Source organism: Carya illinoinensis, chromosome 14 (assembly GCF_018687715.1).
Source record: "Carya illinoinensis cultivar Pawnee chromosome 14, C.illinoinensisPawnee_v1, whole genome shotgun sequence".
Lineage (NCBI taxonomy): Eukaryota > Viridiplantae > Streptophyta > Magnoliopsida > Fagales > Juglandaceae > Carya > Carya illinoinensis.
In genome coordinates, this window is record NC_056765.1 from 19,558,588 (window position 1) to 19,571,815 (window position 13,228).

At 35.1% G+C, this 13,228-nt stretch overlaps 1 protein-coding gene across 1 annotated transcript; it reads right to left on the reverse strand.

Annotated features, from left to right (window-relative positions):
* Window positions 1-2,614: 2,614 nt before the first annotated feature.
* Window positions 2,615-11,103, reverse strand: LOC122294403 (SNF1-related protein kinase regulatory subunit beta-1). The gene is made up of 4 exons (XM_043103111.1): window positions 10,612-11,103; window positions 4,116-4,294; window positions 3,864-4,026; window positions 2,615-3,287 (listed from the first exon to the last, which is right to left on the reverse strand). Exons 1-4 carry the CDS (start codon window positions 10,828-10,830, stop codon window positions 2,970-2,972), a joined length of 879 nt encoding a protein of 292 aa, XP_042959045.1. The 5' UTR covers window positions 10,831-11,103; the 3' UTR covers window positions 2,615-2,969.
* Between the last annotated feature and the right edge of the window lie 2,125 nt (window positions 11,104-13,228).

Below are 13,228 nucleotides of genomic sequence, written 5' to 3' on the forward strand. Positions count from 1 at the left end.
TAAAAAACCTAGCATGGCAAATCGTTCTGGAGATTATTGACCAATCAATGGTCGGTGATTCAAAAATGCACAAATAAGTTTTGTGCTGCTGTGGCCCAAGAAGAATCATTGCATCCAAGTGGTGCAATAGAGCAAGACAAGGTATGAGTTTCTAACTACATTTAGTTCTTAATTTTTTTTGCTAAAATTCTATTATCACATTCTCACTACTTTCGCTTATTTAGATTGAAAGAGCCAAAATCATATATAGAGAGAATGAGAAGGCCACATACAACATAGAACATTGCTGGTGTCTATTGAAACACCAACCAAAATGGCAGCAACATGTTTCCATATTGTCAACGAGAATGAAACCACATAGGAAACACCCTGTTATTGCAGACTCGACTCCACTAGGAGACGGCACTTAAAATGACAATGTAGAGGTCATTTCTGAAAGACTTTTAGGCAAGAAGGTTGAGAAAGAAAGTGAGAGAAAGAGGAAGGCTAGAGAAACTTACAATGCTGAATTTGTTAAGGCCTTAAATGGCATGAGAAATAATAAAGAGATATACATTTCTTAGAAAAGACAAGAGATTAGCAAGAGTAATTATGAGATGACTGAATTACTAGCGAAGAAAAAGAGGAAGAATGATATGGAGAAAATAAAGATCAATATGAAGATAATGAAATTAGATCTAAATGGCATAAATAGAATGCAGCAAGAGTATTTCTTGAATATTCAAAAAAAGATTTTTGAGGAATCACGGAAGCGATTTTCATCTACATTTTCGCCTCCACCTCCATCTTTTGATTTTGAAGATGTGTAACCGTCTTCGTCTCAACCCATTCTTATCTACTTAATATTATAATTAAACAGTTTACAATTGGTTTTAGTAGCTGGGCAGCCACATATGGTTGAAATACATATTGTTGGGCAGTAACTATTGCCTATTCTATTTTGTGGCTTTTTGTTATTTTGGGTTGTTGGATTTTACAGATATTGACTTTTGTTCTGTTGGACTATTATTTTGGATAGCAACTATTGCCACATGTAGATTTGCTGGGTTGTTATTTTGTTATATGCATGTGATCATGTGATTTTCTCATATATTATTTTGTTATATTTTGAAATTATTATATTATAGATATGGTTATTAGAGGTTATTGAACATTAGAAAAATAAAATAAAAAAGTAAATAAAAAATAATAATTAATTAAAGAAAAATAAATATTAAAAAATAATAATATTTTATTATTATAAAAAAAGTGATAGCCAATCCAATGTAAATTTTAAGTATTAAATGATTAGCTAAAAGTTACATATTCTTCAGATTTTGAAGATTGAGATAGACAATCTAATGCCAATGCACACAAGAAAAGAAAGAGAAATAAATGATATTGAGCTCGAGCATCCTCATTAGCTTGGCCAAATGAGATGTTTGGCCAAATTTTATATAATCTAGTTCAAAAACCCTTCATATTAGATTGTGCAAATCTAAAATAATTTAGACTTTTACTACAGTGGTTGGCTAAAAATGAAAGACAACTATTCATTCATCAAATATTAAAATATTAATTTCTCATTCCAAACAAATAAATTAAATTAGTTAGAATATAATTAACATTTAATATTTAAAATATACTTATTATTAACATTTAATAATAATTTTTTTAATATTGATTTAATTAGAATATAATTACAATAAACATTTAATAATTTTAATATTAATTTAATTAGAATATAATTATTATTAACATTTAATTGGTAGAATTAAAAAATGTGATAAAAAAAATTAAATAAAAAAATTATTAATTTAATAATATTTTATTATTATATAGAGGATGAATGGTTAATCCAATATAAGGATTGAATTTATATAAAATAGACAAATATAAAAAAAATATTGGTATTGACCAAATTTAAAGATAAATTTAGCTAAGCCAATAAAGATACTCCTAAACAGCGAAATATATTACAATCTCTCAACCTCTCCACTTCTTTTTTTGTAATCTTTGAATCATTTACTATTTATCTTTAATTTTATAATAAATCAAAGCTTTTGTTGAAAAGCAACTTTGACGATCATGTGAAACGCTGAAAAAACCCCATAACATGTTTAAAAACACTTTATAAATATATTTATCAAACAGTATATAGCTTTCTATAGAATTTTCTAATAAACCCCTACAATTAAAATATCTATTACCCACAAAATCCAGTGTTCTACCCGTATACTCCAAACAGTATCTTTTCAAGTTGTATACGAAGGGCATGGGCATGGTTCCATGGTGGTGTACAGCATTCTGAGTCTTATAAAATAAATGCTTAAACAAAGATATAAATAAATTAATAATATTTACATATATTTAATAAAAAAATAATGGCTTAAGATGAAAAAATGTTACTCATAAAATACCCTAAACTACAAAGTTACAAAATCCTAAAAGCAGAAAAATAATACTAAAATCAAGCATTTTAAAGCCGACCCACATTCTTCTATCTCATAGCTTTCCTTTCCCCTTCTAAAATCCTTTTATGGCACCAGGCGTAGCTAGCTACATAGTTGAAACGATTATTAAACCCATGAATCCTCCCCTACTTCCCCGTCAACTAAAAGTATAAGACAGTGAATCGAAGTAAGATTGAGCACATGCATTTATGGAGTTTACTTAAACCGATCAATTACAACACAAGCAATTCTACCCATTTAAAAATAAAAATAAGAAATTAAAAAAGAAAACACAAGAAAAGAAAAGAAGAAAGATAACCAAAGAAACTGTGGAAAGTTGAACATTGTTTTCCACTATTTACAGGAAGGAAAAAGGGTTCCATAAGCAAAGGATGAAATTAAGGTGTGCTGTGTGACAGAACATGGTCACGAGTTAAAATATGGAGATGTTCTATAGACAAAGATACCTTCATGATTAACTGTAAAATTATTTTTCAATCTTTTGATTTGCAGAATTGAGCTTCAGAAGTGGGAGTTCTACCTTTTGAGTGGTTTGTAGAGGACAACCGTGACATATTTAGACTCGAACCGATGGGTTAGTCCCAAGGCAACCACAGACTGAGAAGCCCAACCTTTCTCCATGAAAACGTGATTGAGCACAACATGCCGAGGTTTTGAAGAAGAAGCTTCATCTGAGTTCTCCATTCCCAGGACGGTTAGATGCAGTTGGGCTGGAACAGGCACAGGCTCCTTTGAAAAATCCTCCTCTGCTGGTAAAACCTGACTATAGCTATAGCCTGGTGAAGGTGGAGCCTCAAACTCAGCCACGCTCTCAAGGTTTTCAGGCACATGATCCTGCACAAAACAACAAAAGCTAACAGAGGAAAGTTAGATGATTGTAATAGCGGTGTATGAAAATAGATCTCAACCCTTATAATTCATTAGATATCAGCAAAGAAAGAAGTCCAAAAAGGTTAAGTCATCGAAGAAAACTTTTTGAGAGTAATTTGACTAACTTAATTGTGACATTCCTAGTTATTAGAAATTTTAAAATTGGGTGAAGTAATGGTGATCCAGCTCCTTGATTGGTGTCACGTTAATTAATTGGTTGGAGTAACTACTACTATTCCAATACGACTTAATTTCCCTACTGCATGTATTAGTGTTGTTATGTCAGTGCGTAGCTTCCATTTCCATTCATGGCATTTACTATTTAGATTATTACAAGTAGCCCATGTACATGCTTGCATAACATTTTCTTGTCAATCTCTGTCTCTCTTGCTCTTTGTCACAACTACAGGTCTGATTGGCATGCTTCAGAACATACCCACCCTTCTTACATCCCCCACCTGAATGATCTTGACTGTGGGATAAAGACAACAAACTTGAGGAGAATATAGAGGCTAAATGAAGGAGAAGCAAGACATATACATGAACATCGAGAAGATTACAAACACGGCCGATTTCGTCAGCTTCAAAAGGAAGATCTGGGATGTATCTCCATTCGCCATCAACAATGAACCTGTAATGGAATATACCTGATGGCAGGACCAAAAGAATTGAGTGGTCTTTACCAGATCTCTGAAGAAATTTCCTGCAATGAGATGGAACAACATGTCGCATACTTTGTCCAACATGTCACAAGATAAAGTCTTTTATGATAAAAAAGTGACTAGTGCTTACTTTGATTTCCAGTTGTCCCAAGATCCCTCAACGGCCACATTGGAACCACCATAGCTCCATGTAATCATGGTAGGGATTCCTCGCTCAGGCGGATGATCAACAACTCCTTGAGATTCATTCTGCCAGATACTGTTGGAAAAGGGGGGGCCATCATCCCTGGGCAAGGGAGCTAGTGGAACCTGCAAGCATTCAGAAGACGAGCAACCCATCAGTTTAAAGGTCAACAAGGGTGTTAAGCTCCTTAGGTCACAGTATAAAAATAAAATTCAGAACTTTTTACTAGCATCTCCACATATGAACAGTAAAAACTAGTAACTCTTGCATAAAAGCAACAGAACTTACAACATATATATATATGAAATCAACATAACTTACAATATTATCGCAGCTAGCCCAATAATATAGACTTCACATGTTTACAACGTCACAATAAATAAGAACAAGTGCATACTTGAGGAATTGCACAGTAGCATGCATCCCTGAAATATCAATTTGTTACAACATGGGTATTGCTCTTGTATATGTACATTGCTATGCCTATCATTCTCATCAACAAAATTCTAGTTCACTGATAAAAGAAAAATCAATTTGTTACAGCATGGATATTTTATTTCATTATTTAGAAAATTTTAGGGGATCTTTTGGAGCATAGCTGTTCTGGAGCTAAAAGTTTCAAAATCACATTTCAGATTAGATTGATCTGAAATTTCAATTTCAATTTCCAGTCAGAGTGTGCCTTTCTTTTTGTTTTTGGTAAGTGACCAGAGTTTGCCATTAACTAACGTTAAACTGGAATGAGTGGGTTTTATCAAGAGGGCTTCCACTTTCCCATTAACATTAAATAGCCCAAAAGGCTATATACGCTACAAACCTCTTGCGCCCTTCACATGGCTCTAGAAAGACCACGTAACATTCCAAGCCTCTGGGTAGGCTGAAAATTCAACATCAGTAAGGGCTGGAGCAAAATGTTCCACTGAATCACCACATTGCACCTTGATTGCCTTTTGCACCACACATGCACATGGAAGCACCATATATGTGCATATAAATTCAATTGTTCTACCTCAAAGTCTCAGTCAAAACCTTCTAGGCAATATCATTTTGGATTATCCCTAGTCCCTATGGTCGCAAGTCAAACAAATCTAAAAGGAAATATTTCTTTACAAGAACACATCCGTAATCAATTTGGACATTCTCAACAACATGATTCAAAACATATGGAAATAATAGAATTTTATGAAGCTTTTTGCATTAGCAATGACGTTGTGTGAAATCAAGGCTTCACTAAACAAAACCTTGAATTTAATTTAATTTAATTTTCATTGTAAGTTAAATCCTAAAATTTAAAAGCTCCAAGAATTTAAAAGCTAGTAGCTACAACCAATCCTAGAATTACTGCAGGAGCAATTTCAATTTCAATACTGGAAGTACATGACCTCTAAGGTCCAAGCTATCCCGTGGTTGAGGCAACAAGGTATGTGGAAACTTCATTCCAACGACTTGATAGCTAAAGGCATTCAACACATTTTTTCCAAACAATAAGAAGATTCCAAGTTGTAATTGAAAAATGAACACAAGCCATTATGTATAGGACAAGTTTTTTTCTAAGACATGTACACAACAAGGAATGTCATTCAGACCCACCTCTAGTAAGACTTTTTTTTTTTTTTGGTAAAATCATTGAAACAATTAAATAGGAATAGCCCAAGTCCACAGAAATTATACAACAGAGGAAACCTAGTCACGAGTTAGCAGATAGAAAGTGATACAAAAAAGTCATGCAAGCTGGCTCCGTTGAAAACACTGGCAGAAGCCCAAAGATATCAAGTATGGAAAAAGAAACTTTTTACTCATCCAGAGAGTGTTCTCTATCTTCAAAGCACCAGCCATTCCTTTCAAGCCTAATACAACACATGAGATATAAAGGATCAATCTCCATACATCAGCAATTTGGGAATTGCCCCGAAGCCTGTTCCAACAAGCAAACAAGTCCATCACCCTCCTAGGCATCACCCACACAAGTCCAGTCCAGCTAAAGACCTCAGCCCATAACATCCTTGCCCTGATCCACAAATTCACCACTCTTCTTACACATCTAGCACCAATCCATCACAATGAGTTCACGCTTAGGTTTTTAATAGTCAATATTTTCCTAAGAGATGCAGTCCAACCAAAGAAAGCAATTTTAGGCATCACCTTCTCCATATTTTTTATTCCAAAATTTAATATATCCATCAAAATGTTCAAGTCCTTTTACCCGAAGGACCCTACCATGGTGAGCTTCCAAGTCAAAACCTTTTGGTCCATGCTAGGCTATATAAATTAATGTTTTGAGTATTAAATGGGAAAATTTCCCTTTAACTCTTTCAAAAACGAAGACCATGGCCTACTAAATGATCATAGAACAATTTAAGCATGCATGTATGCCACAAGAAGTGAATGTCTTGCTATGCCATTGGACCATGTAAATTGATTGGAACAAATTGAGGCACAAATGATAACATTCCAAATATGAGAAATTAATCAAGTAAGGAAAAAAACCATCAAACATAGAAGCATTCAATGCGCTTTGGCAAGCTCCCATAGTTTAGCGGGCAGCGTCTACAAGGCCCTTGAATTTCAGTCACTCCCATATTGCTTTTATAGGTAACAGAAATGTTATTTATAATAATTAAAAATAGGCATAGCCCAAGTAAACATGACGCATACAAGAGAAGACACCTACTCAAGAACTATAAAATAGATACAAGAAAATCATGAAAGTTGAGCCCGTTAAAGTCTACAGCAATTACTATAACAATAGTGTATCGAAGAAGATGCATATAAGTTGATCCAGTGAGCATTCCCTGTCTTTAAAGTTCCAATTGTTCCTTTCCCTCCAAATGCACCACGGTAGACATATGGGGACTGTCTTTCATCATGTTTCAATTTGTGGGATGTTGTATAGACCTCTCCAGCTGGCTTCCTTTCGCTCCAAATGCACCGCAATAGACATATGGGGACCGTCTTCCATATAGATACAATTCCAACTAGCAGGGAGATCGACCACCTTCCCAAGCATAACCCATGTTGTGAGACCCCCATATGATAAGGATAAAAGGTAGGTGATGTATGGGATCCCACATTGCTTGAGAATAAGAATTTCTTTCTCTTTATAATATTTCAATGGAGCTCTAATTGTATAATTGACTAGTCCTATTAGAGTATAGGCCATGTGGTTTGAGCCTTCCATTAGGGCGTTACACATGCTAGTCCCATTCTACTGAAGATATCATCCTATAGGGCTCTAGCCACCTCACAGCCAAGAAGCAAATGATCTAATATCTCTACATTTCTACACATGCACCACTAATCAATTACCATGCTCTATTGTTTACTTAGGTTGTCCATAGTCAGAATATTCCCTAAGGAAGCTCACCAAACAAACAAAGCATCCTTAAGAGGTGCCTTACTGCTCCAAATACTCCTACAAAGAAAAGGATCATGGTGTTGATCCATAAAATGAGCAAATAGAGAAGTTCCCTTTCTTAGAAGGGATCCAAAACATCTTACCACTTCCCCCATCCCAAATTCACCGACATATTGCTAATTGGCGATAATAGTGATTCTGGCTTTATGCAGGCAAGTTGCAACCTACTGTCCAAACTAAGGATGGGTTTTTGGGGGTTTGCTCACCCTTTATAGGATCGGTCTTTGTCCTAGCCATTGTAGCCATGTGTCACCTAAGACAGAAGGAGCATGATGACTCTACCTCATCCTCACCTTCCTCTGGGTTATCGTTGGCAATCCGCCTAGGATTCCAAACTCAACGATGGCAGCTAAATATGAGAGTAATACTTAACCCATCACCTTATGACATGCTTGTCATAGAGCATACCTTGATAATTGGGTCGTTATGCCTATACTGTGAGGTTCTCAACCACTTGATAGTTCAATTTTCTAGTTAGTGCTTGATCCTAAGATGTGGATACTCTATGGCACTTACCATGGAATCCTTCTCATGTTTGAACTAAGATTTGAAGTCAAAATTTGTCCTCATGAGGAAAGATGGGGTGATTCAACTGAGATTAGATGAAGATCAACTTTCCATTCACTCCTAAAATCCTGATGATTTATCAAAGAATCATACAAATGGTTGATGTTAAAGTGAACTATTTATAGATACTATGACATTTCAATATGAGAATAGTAGGGTCTTTAAGAATTGCAATTCCAATTATCCTAGATACCTTGCATACAAAAAGCTAGTTTACCCTATTAATGCCTTTTAGCTATTGTACATGAGAAATGAACAGGTCAAGACATTCAACAAGGAATCTTAGTAATTGAAAATATTATTATACTTAATCATTAACAAGTAAAAATGGAGAGCAGGTAATAATAGTTCAGACTGATGCACAAGGAATTTTAATAAATTTGAAAGTTGTATTGAATAGTTGACCAAGCTACTTGTATTGGTAAAGAACAATGATATGCATACAATCAACACACAATTTTACACAACTCCCTATTAAAATATCATTACTTTTAAAATTCAAACACATCAAAATTAAATTAAATTCAAATAACTTCAAAATAAATTAGTATTTTAATAGGGAGTAGTGTAAAAGTTATATATTAGTTGTGTGCATAGTATTTACCAATGGTAAATTCCAAAGATATATGATGCAAATGAACTTAAAAAAAAAAAAAAAAAAAAAAAAAAAAAAAAAAACCTTGTGAACTGGGTCAATACAAAGTTAGACCTATTTTTCCAACTCGGTGGTCGGATCTATGAGTAGGAAAATAGCCCCATAACTTTGGGAGAAGGGGTCATTTTGGGGTAAGCAGATCATTTGTGATGAAGAGAATGAGCTTCAAGGACCCCCATTCAGTTATCAATTAGATATGGGAGATTTAAAAAAAAAAATACACGAATTTTATTGATAGTAACAATAGGCATAGCCCAAGAAGGCAAGTACACAGGAAAAACACCTATTTGAAGTTAGAAACCAATACAAGGAAATCATGGAGACTTTGTCCATTGAAATCTTTGCCCAAAGGAACAATGTTTTGTAGAAGAATGTTTCGAGTTAATCCAATTAACACTCACAACAATATTTGAAGTTTCTATCGTTCTTTTCCTTCCATATACACCACAATAGAAAAATGGGGATGATCTTCTACACAGCTGCAATTGACTGTTTCCACTTAATCCTCTCAGAGTAGCAAGGAGATCTACTAACTTTCGAGGGATAATACATGCTAAACCAACTCTCCATATTAAAAATGAATCATGTGGAGTACTACTCGATCACTTCTACAAGCTAACATGTGCATGGTTGTGTTTGGCTTGTGCCGTATATTATAATATTAATTATAATAAAACAATAATAAGTTATAAATCATAACAGGTCAAAAATTAGTTTTTTATTACTTTATTTCATATCAATTGAATTACTTTGTTTAAAGCCTCCAGTAACATAGTTGAGGCAGTGACGTGTTCTCTTCAAAGTATGTATTCCTTCCAATAACACAAGCACATAATGCACAATCCTCACTCAGAGTTGACAAAAGAATTCTTTTCAATAGTTTCCTACTGAAAGAAGTTAAAAAATAATTCCAGATTAGTTTTTGTAAGAGAAAAAAAATCACATTCATTTGGCACTCAAAGAGCAGGAGAGAGAGAATCATGATAATCTCCTAAATAAAAAACCTCTAAAGACCACATGAGAGAGTCAATTTGACTACTTCCTAAAAACAAAACTAAAGAACCCAAAAAATGAGATCCTGCCATGTGGTCTATTGAAACATTTTGAAAAAAAAATGGCAAACCAAACATGGGATAAAGGTTCCAGCATAGCACATTCTATACGGACATTCCAAATGGGCAAATAGAGAAATAGAGTGCTTGCCTGCAATATGCTGTAGACATGTGAGGCACTGACAAGTATGACGGGTTAATGTTGCCGAATTAATTACGTTAATTTGTTGAATTCTAGCTAATGAAGACTTCAAATAGATGCAAAAACTTCAATTGAATCACAATTGGGATGCACTTCTGTACACAAAATGGATGAAAAACTATATAAACAAACATCACACGATGACATCGACCAGATATATTTTTTGATAGGTATCGACCAGATATATTATAGTGTGAAACTCCTGGATTCCGCCTTCGTTCCTTTATATACCCCAGTTTTAGCTGTACAAATTATTTTCATATAAATGTTCAACCCGATCTCAGGTTGTAAGAAAGTCGGGAGCTGTTCCTGGACACCCGGTGCCAATCAAACAAAAGAAAAAAAGTAAATAACGTATCCTTCCACAAGTGATGAATATAAACCAAGAACAACATGCTGATATAGCAATCGATAAATTCAAATAACAGTACGTCTTAAGCTCTATTGTCTAGTTAGTAACGACATTTGGATAGAAAAAAAGTCGCAAGAACAAAAGGCATTATAAATACCTTTTTTATTCAAACGAGAGAAGATAACACAAAAGGCAGTACCTGAGGAGCGAACAAGACGGGGGATCGAGAGCGTCGAGGGCTCTGAGGAGGGGTATTGTTCCCCATTGAATCGGAGGAAGGCACGCGCCCCGCAGGATGGGAATTGGGCGCGTGGTTGTAACCAAACCCAGATTCCCCATTCGATCTCCTTCCTGATAACGGATCTTCATCATCCCTCCCAATCCCACTGCCTCCTTCTGTACCGTTAGCATTTCCCATTTTTGGGAGAAAATAAAACAAGAAGAAAACAGGGACAGATCGAAATCCGGTTAATATGATATATATATAGATATACACACTACAGATATATAAACATAGGCGAAGGCAGAAGCAGAAAAGGTGCAGAGAGACGAGGTAACGAGAAGGAAACGCAGGTGTGGGGTGGAGAGGGGAAGGAGGTTGTTGCGGCGAGGTGGCGGGTCGAATGAAGTTGCAGCCAGGAACTGATTTTAGAATGGAATTATGAAAATAACGTTGGAGTTGTATTTATTTACAGAGATTAACACTGGGTAGGGACGGCACCCACGTAGGGTAGGTCGAGAAATCCACGAATGAGTGGATAAACCTGAAATAATTGACACCCAAGTAAATCGATTAAAAAGTTCTCCACTTTTTTTTTTTGGCCGCGCGCTGTTGTTCAAGATTCACGCGCTTAGATAATCATGCACGACTTTGGAGCACCGGCAAGGATAAGGCTGGATGACATAAGTTGATTACAATATCATTCGTTCGGATGTCAAAGTATTTTAGATTATTTGTAAATACAAGTAAATTGTTTATCAATAATAATAAAATATTTTTAAATAGACTCTTTTAAATTTTTATAATTTACTTTTTATAATTAATTATTCACCCTTTCACGTTAACTATTATCTAACGTCAAGAGTTTAATAATTTGATGACATATAACGATTCTCTAAATAAAAAATATAGATTCAAAACTTTTCACCCCTTTATAAAAAAATCAAAAACTATTAACTAATAGTACTCTACGTGGCAAGTAAGGCTGCGTTTAGATGTTTAGTTGAGCTGAACCGAGTTCTATATGAATAGTAGTAAGTTGAGTAGGAGGATTGAGTTATATGGGATCTATCTAAAATGAGTTTAAATATATTTAGATATTAAGATGAATTTAGTACTATTTATGAAAATTTAAAAAAGGTTATGGGTCTCACGTATAAAATATGTTGAGTTGAAAAAAGTTGTGGATCTTACGTGTTGTAAAAAACTTTTGAGCTGAGATGAATTTAGTAATTTGAGAGTTAGGCATTTGGATATTAGATTTAGTTTAAAATTAGACTGAACTGAGTTGATTTTAGCTAAATCTTGCAACCAAACAGTGCCTAAAACATACGAGTCAATAGTCATCTTCCTCTTTTTTATGCTATCTCTCTATTTCTTCTTTCTATACCCATTAGGCCATTTCTTTTGCCCCGATAATTTCATCTCTCTTCTTATAGAGCCGCGGTAGTGGCTTGCTCATCTTCCATAAGTATGTAAAGATTGCATAATTTGTAAAAGATTCAAAAGTGTTAGGCATTAGCTGAGGCATGGAGAAAAAACGTGGGGAGGGGAAGTGGTCTGGAAAGGGTGATGAGTAAGTTAGAATTCACATAGGGGAAGCTTAGACAGTGGAGCAGGAAGCTTAATAGGGAGAGACTAGAAGCCATAAGAGAGAAGACTGACCTATTGAATATGTTACAAAGATTTGTAGGGCCTGGAAATGTAAAAGAACAAAAACAGCTACAACAAGAGCTCGATCTATTGTTAAATCAAAAAGTCACAAAGTGGAAACAAATGGCAAAAAGGCATTGGCTGGTATGCAGTGACAAAAACACTAAATATTACCATGTATGTATAAACCAAAGAAGAAAGAAAAACACCATCAAAAGGGTGATTGACATGAATGGCATAGAACTGTTTGAGAAGGGAGCTATAGCAGCAGGTTTCAAAGCCTACTTCAAAACAATGTACCAGTCCACACAGCCTGACTTAGAGTGCATCAACCAGTGCCTGCAGGGGACAGAACACAGGGTAACAGATGAGATGAAAAATAAGCTGGAAAGGAGTTTCACAATTAAGGAGGTGGAGATGGCTTTAAAGCAAATGTCCCATTTCAAATCACCTGGCCCCGATGGTTTTAGTGCAGGCTTCTACCAAGAACATTGGAAGACTATGGGGTAGGATGTGTCTGTAGCTATATTGGAGTTCTTAAATTCTAGAAGGATGCCATGGGAATTAAACCATACTCATATTGTGTTAATCCCCAAGGTAAACTCTCCAAATTCTGTCCATGATTTTAGACCAATATCTCTGTGCAACGTTGCCTATAAGTTGATATCCAAAGTATTAGCTAAAAGAATGAGAGGTGTGTTGGAGAAGGTGATTTCTTGGAACCAGAGTGCATTCCTTCCTACTAGACTCATCATAGATGACATAATGGTAGCCTATGAGCTACTCCACACCATGCATTCAAAGAAAAAAGGATGGAGGGATCCATGGCCATCAAGTTAGATATATCAAAAGCCTATGATAGGGTCAAGTGGAATTTCTTAGAGGCTATGCTGATCAAGATGGGATTTGGCATGAAATGGACTAAACTATTGATGGCGTGTGT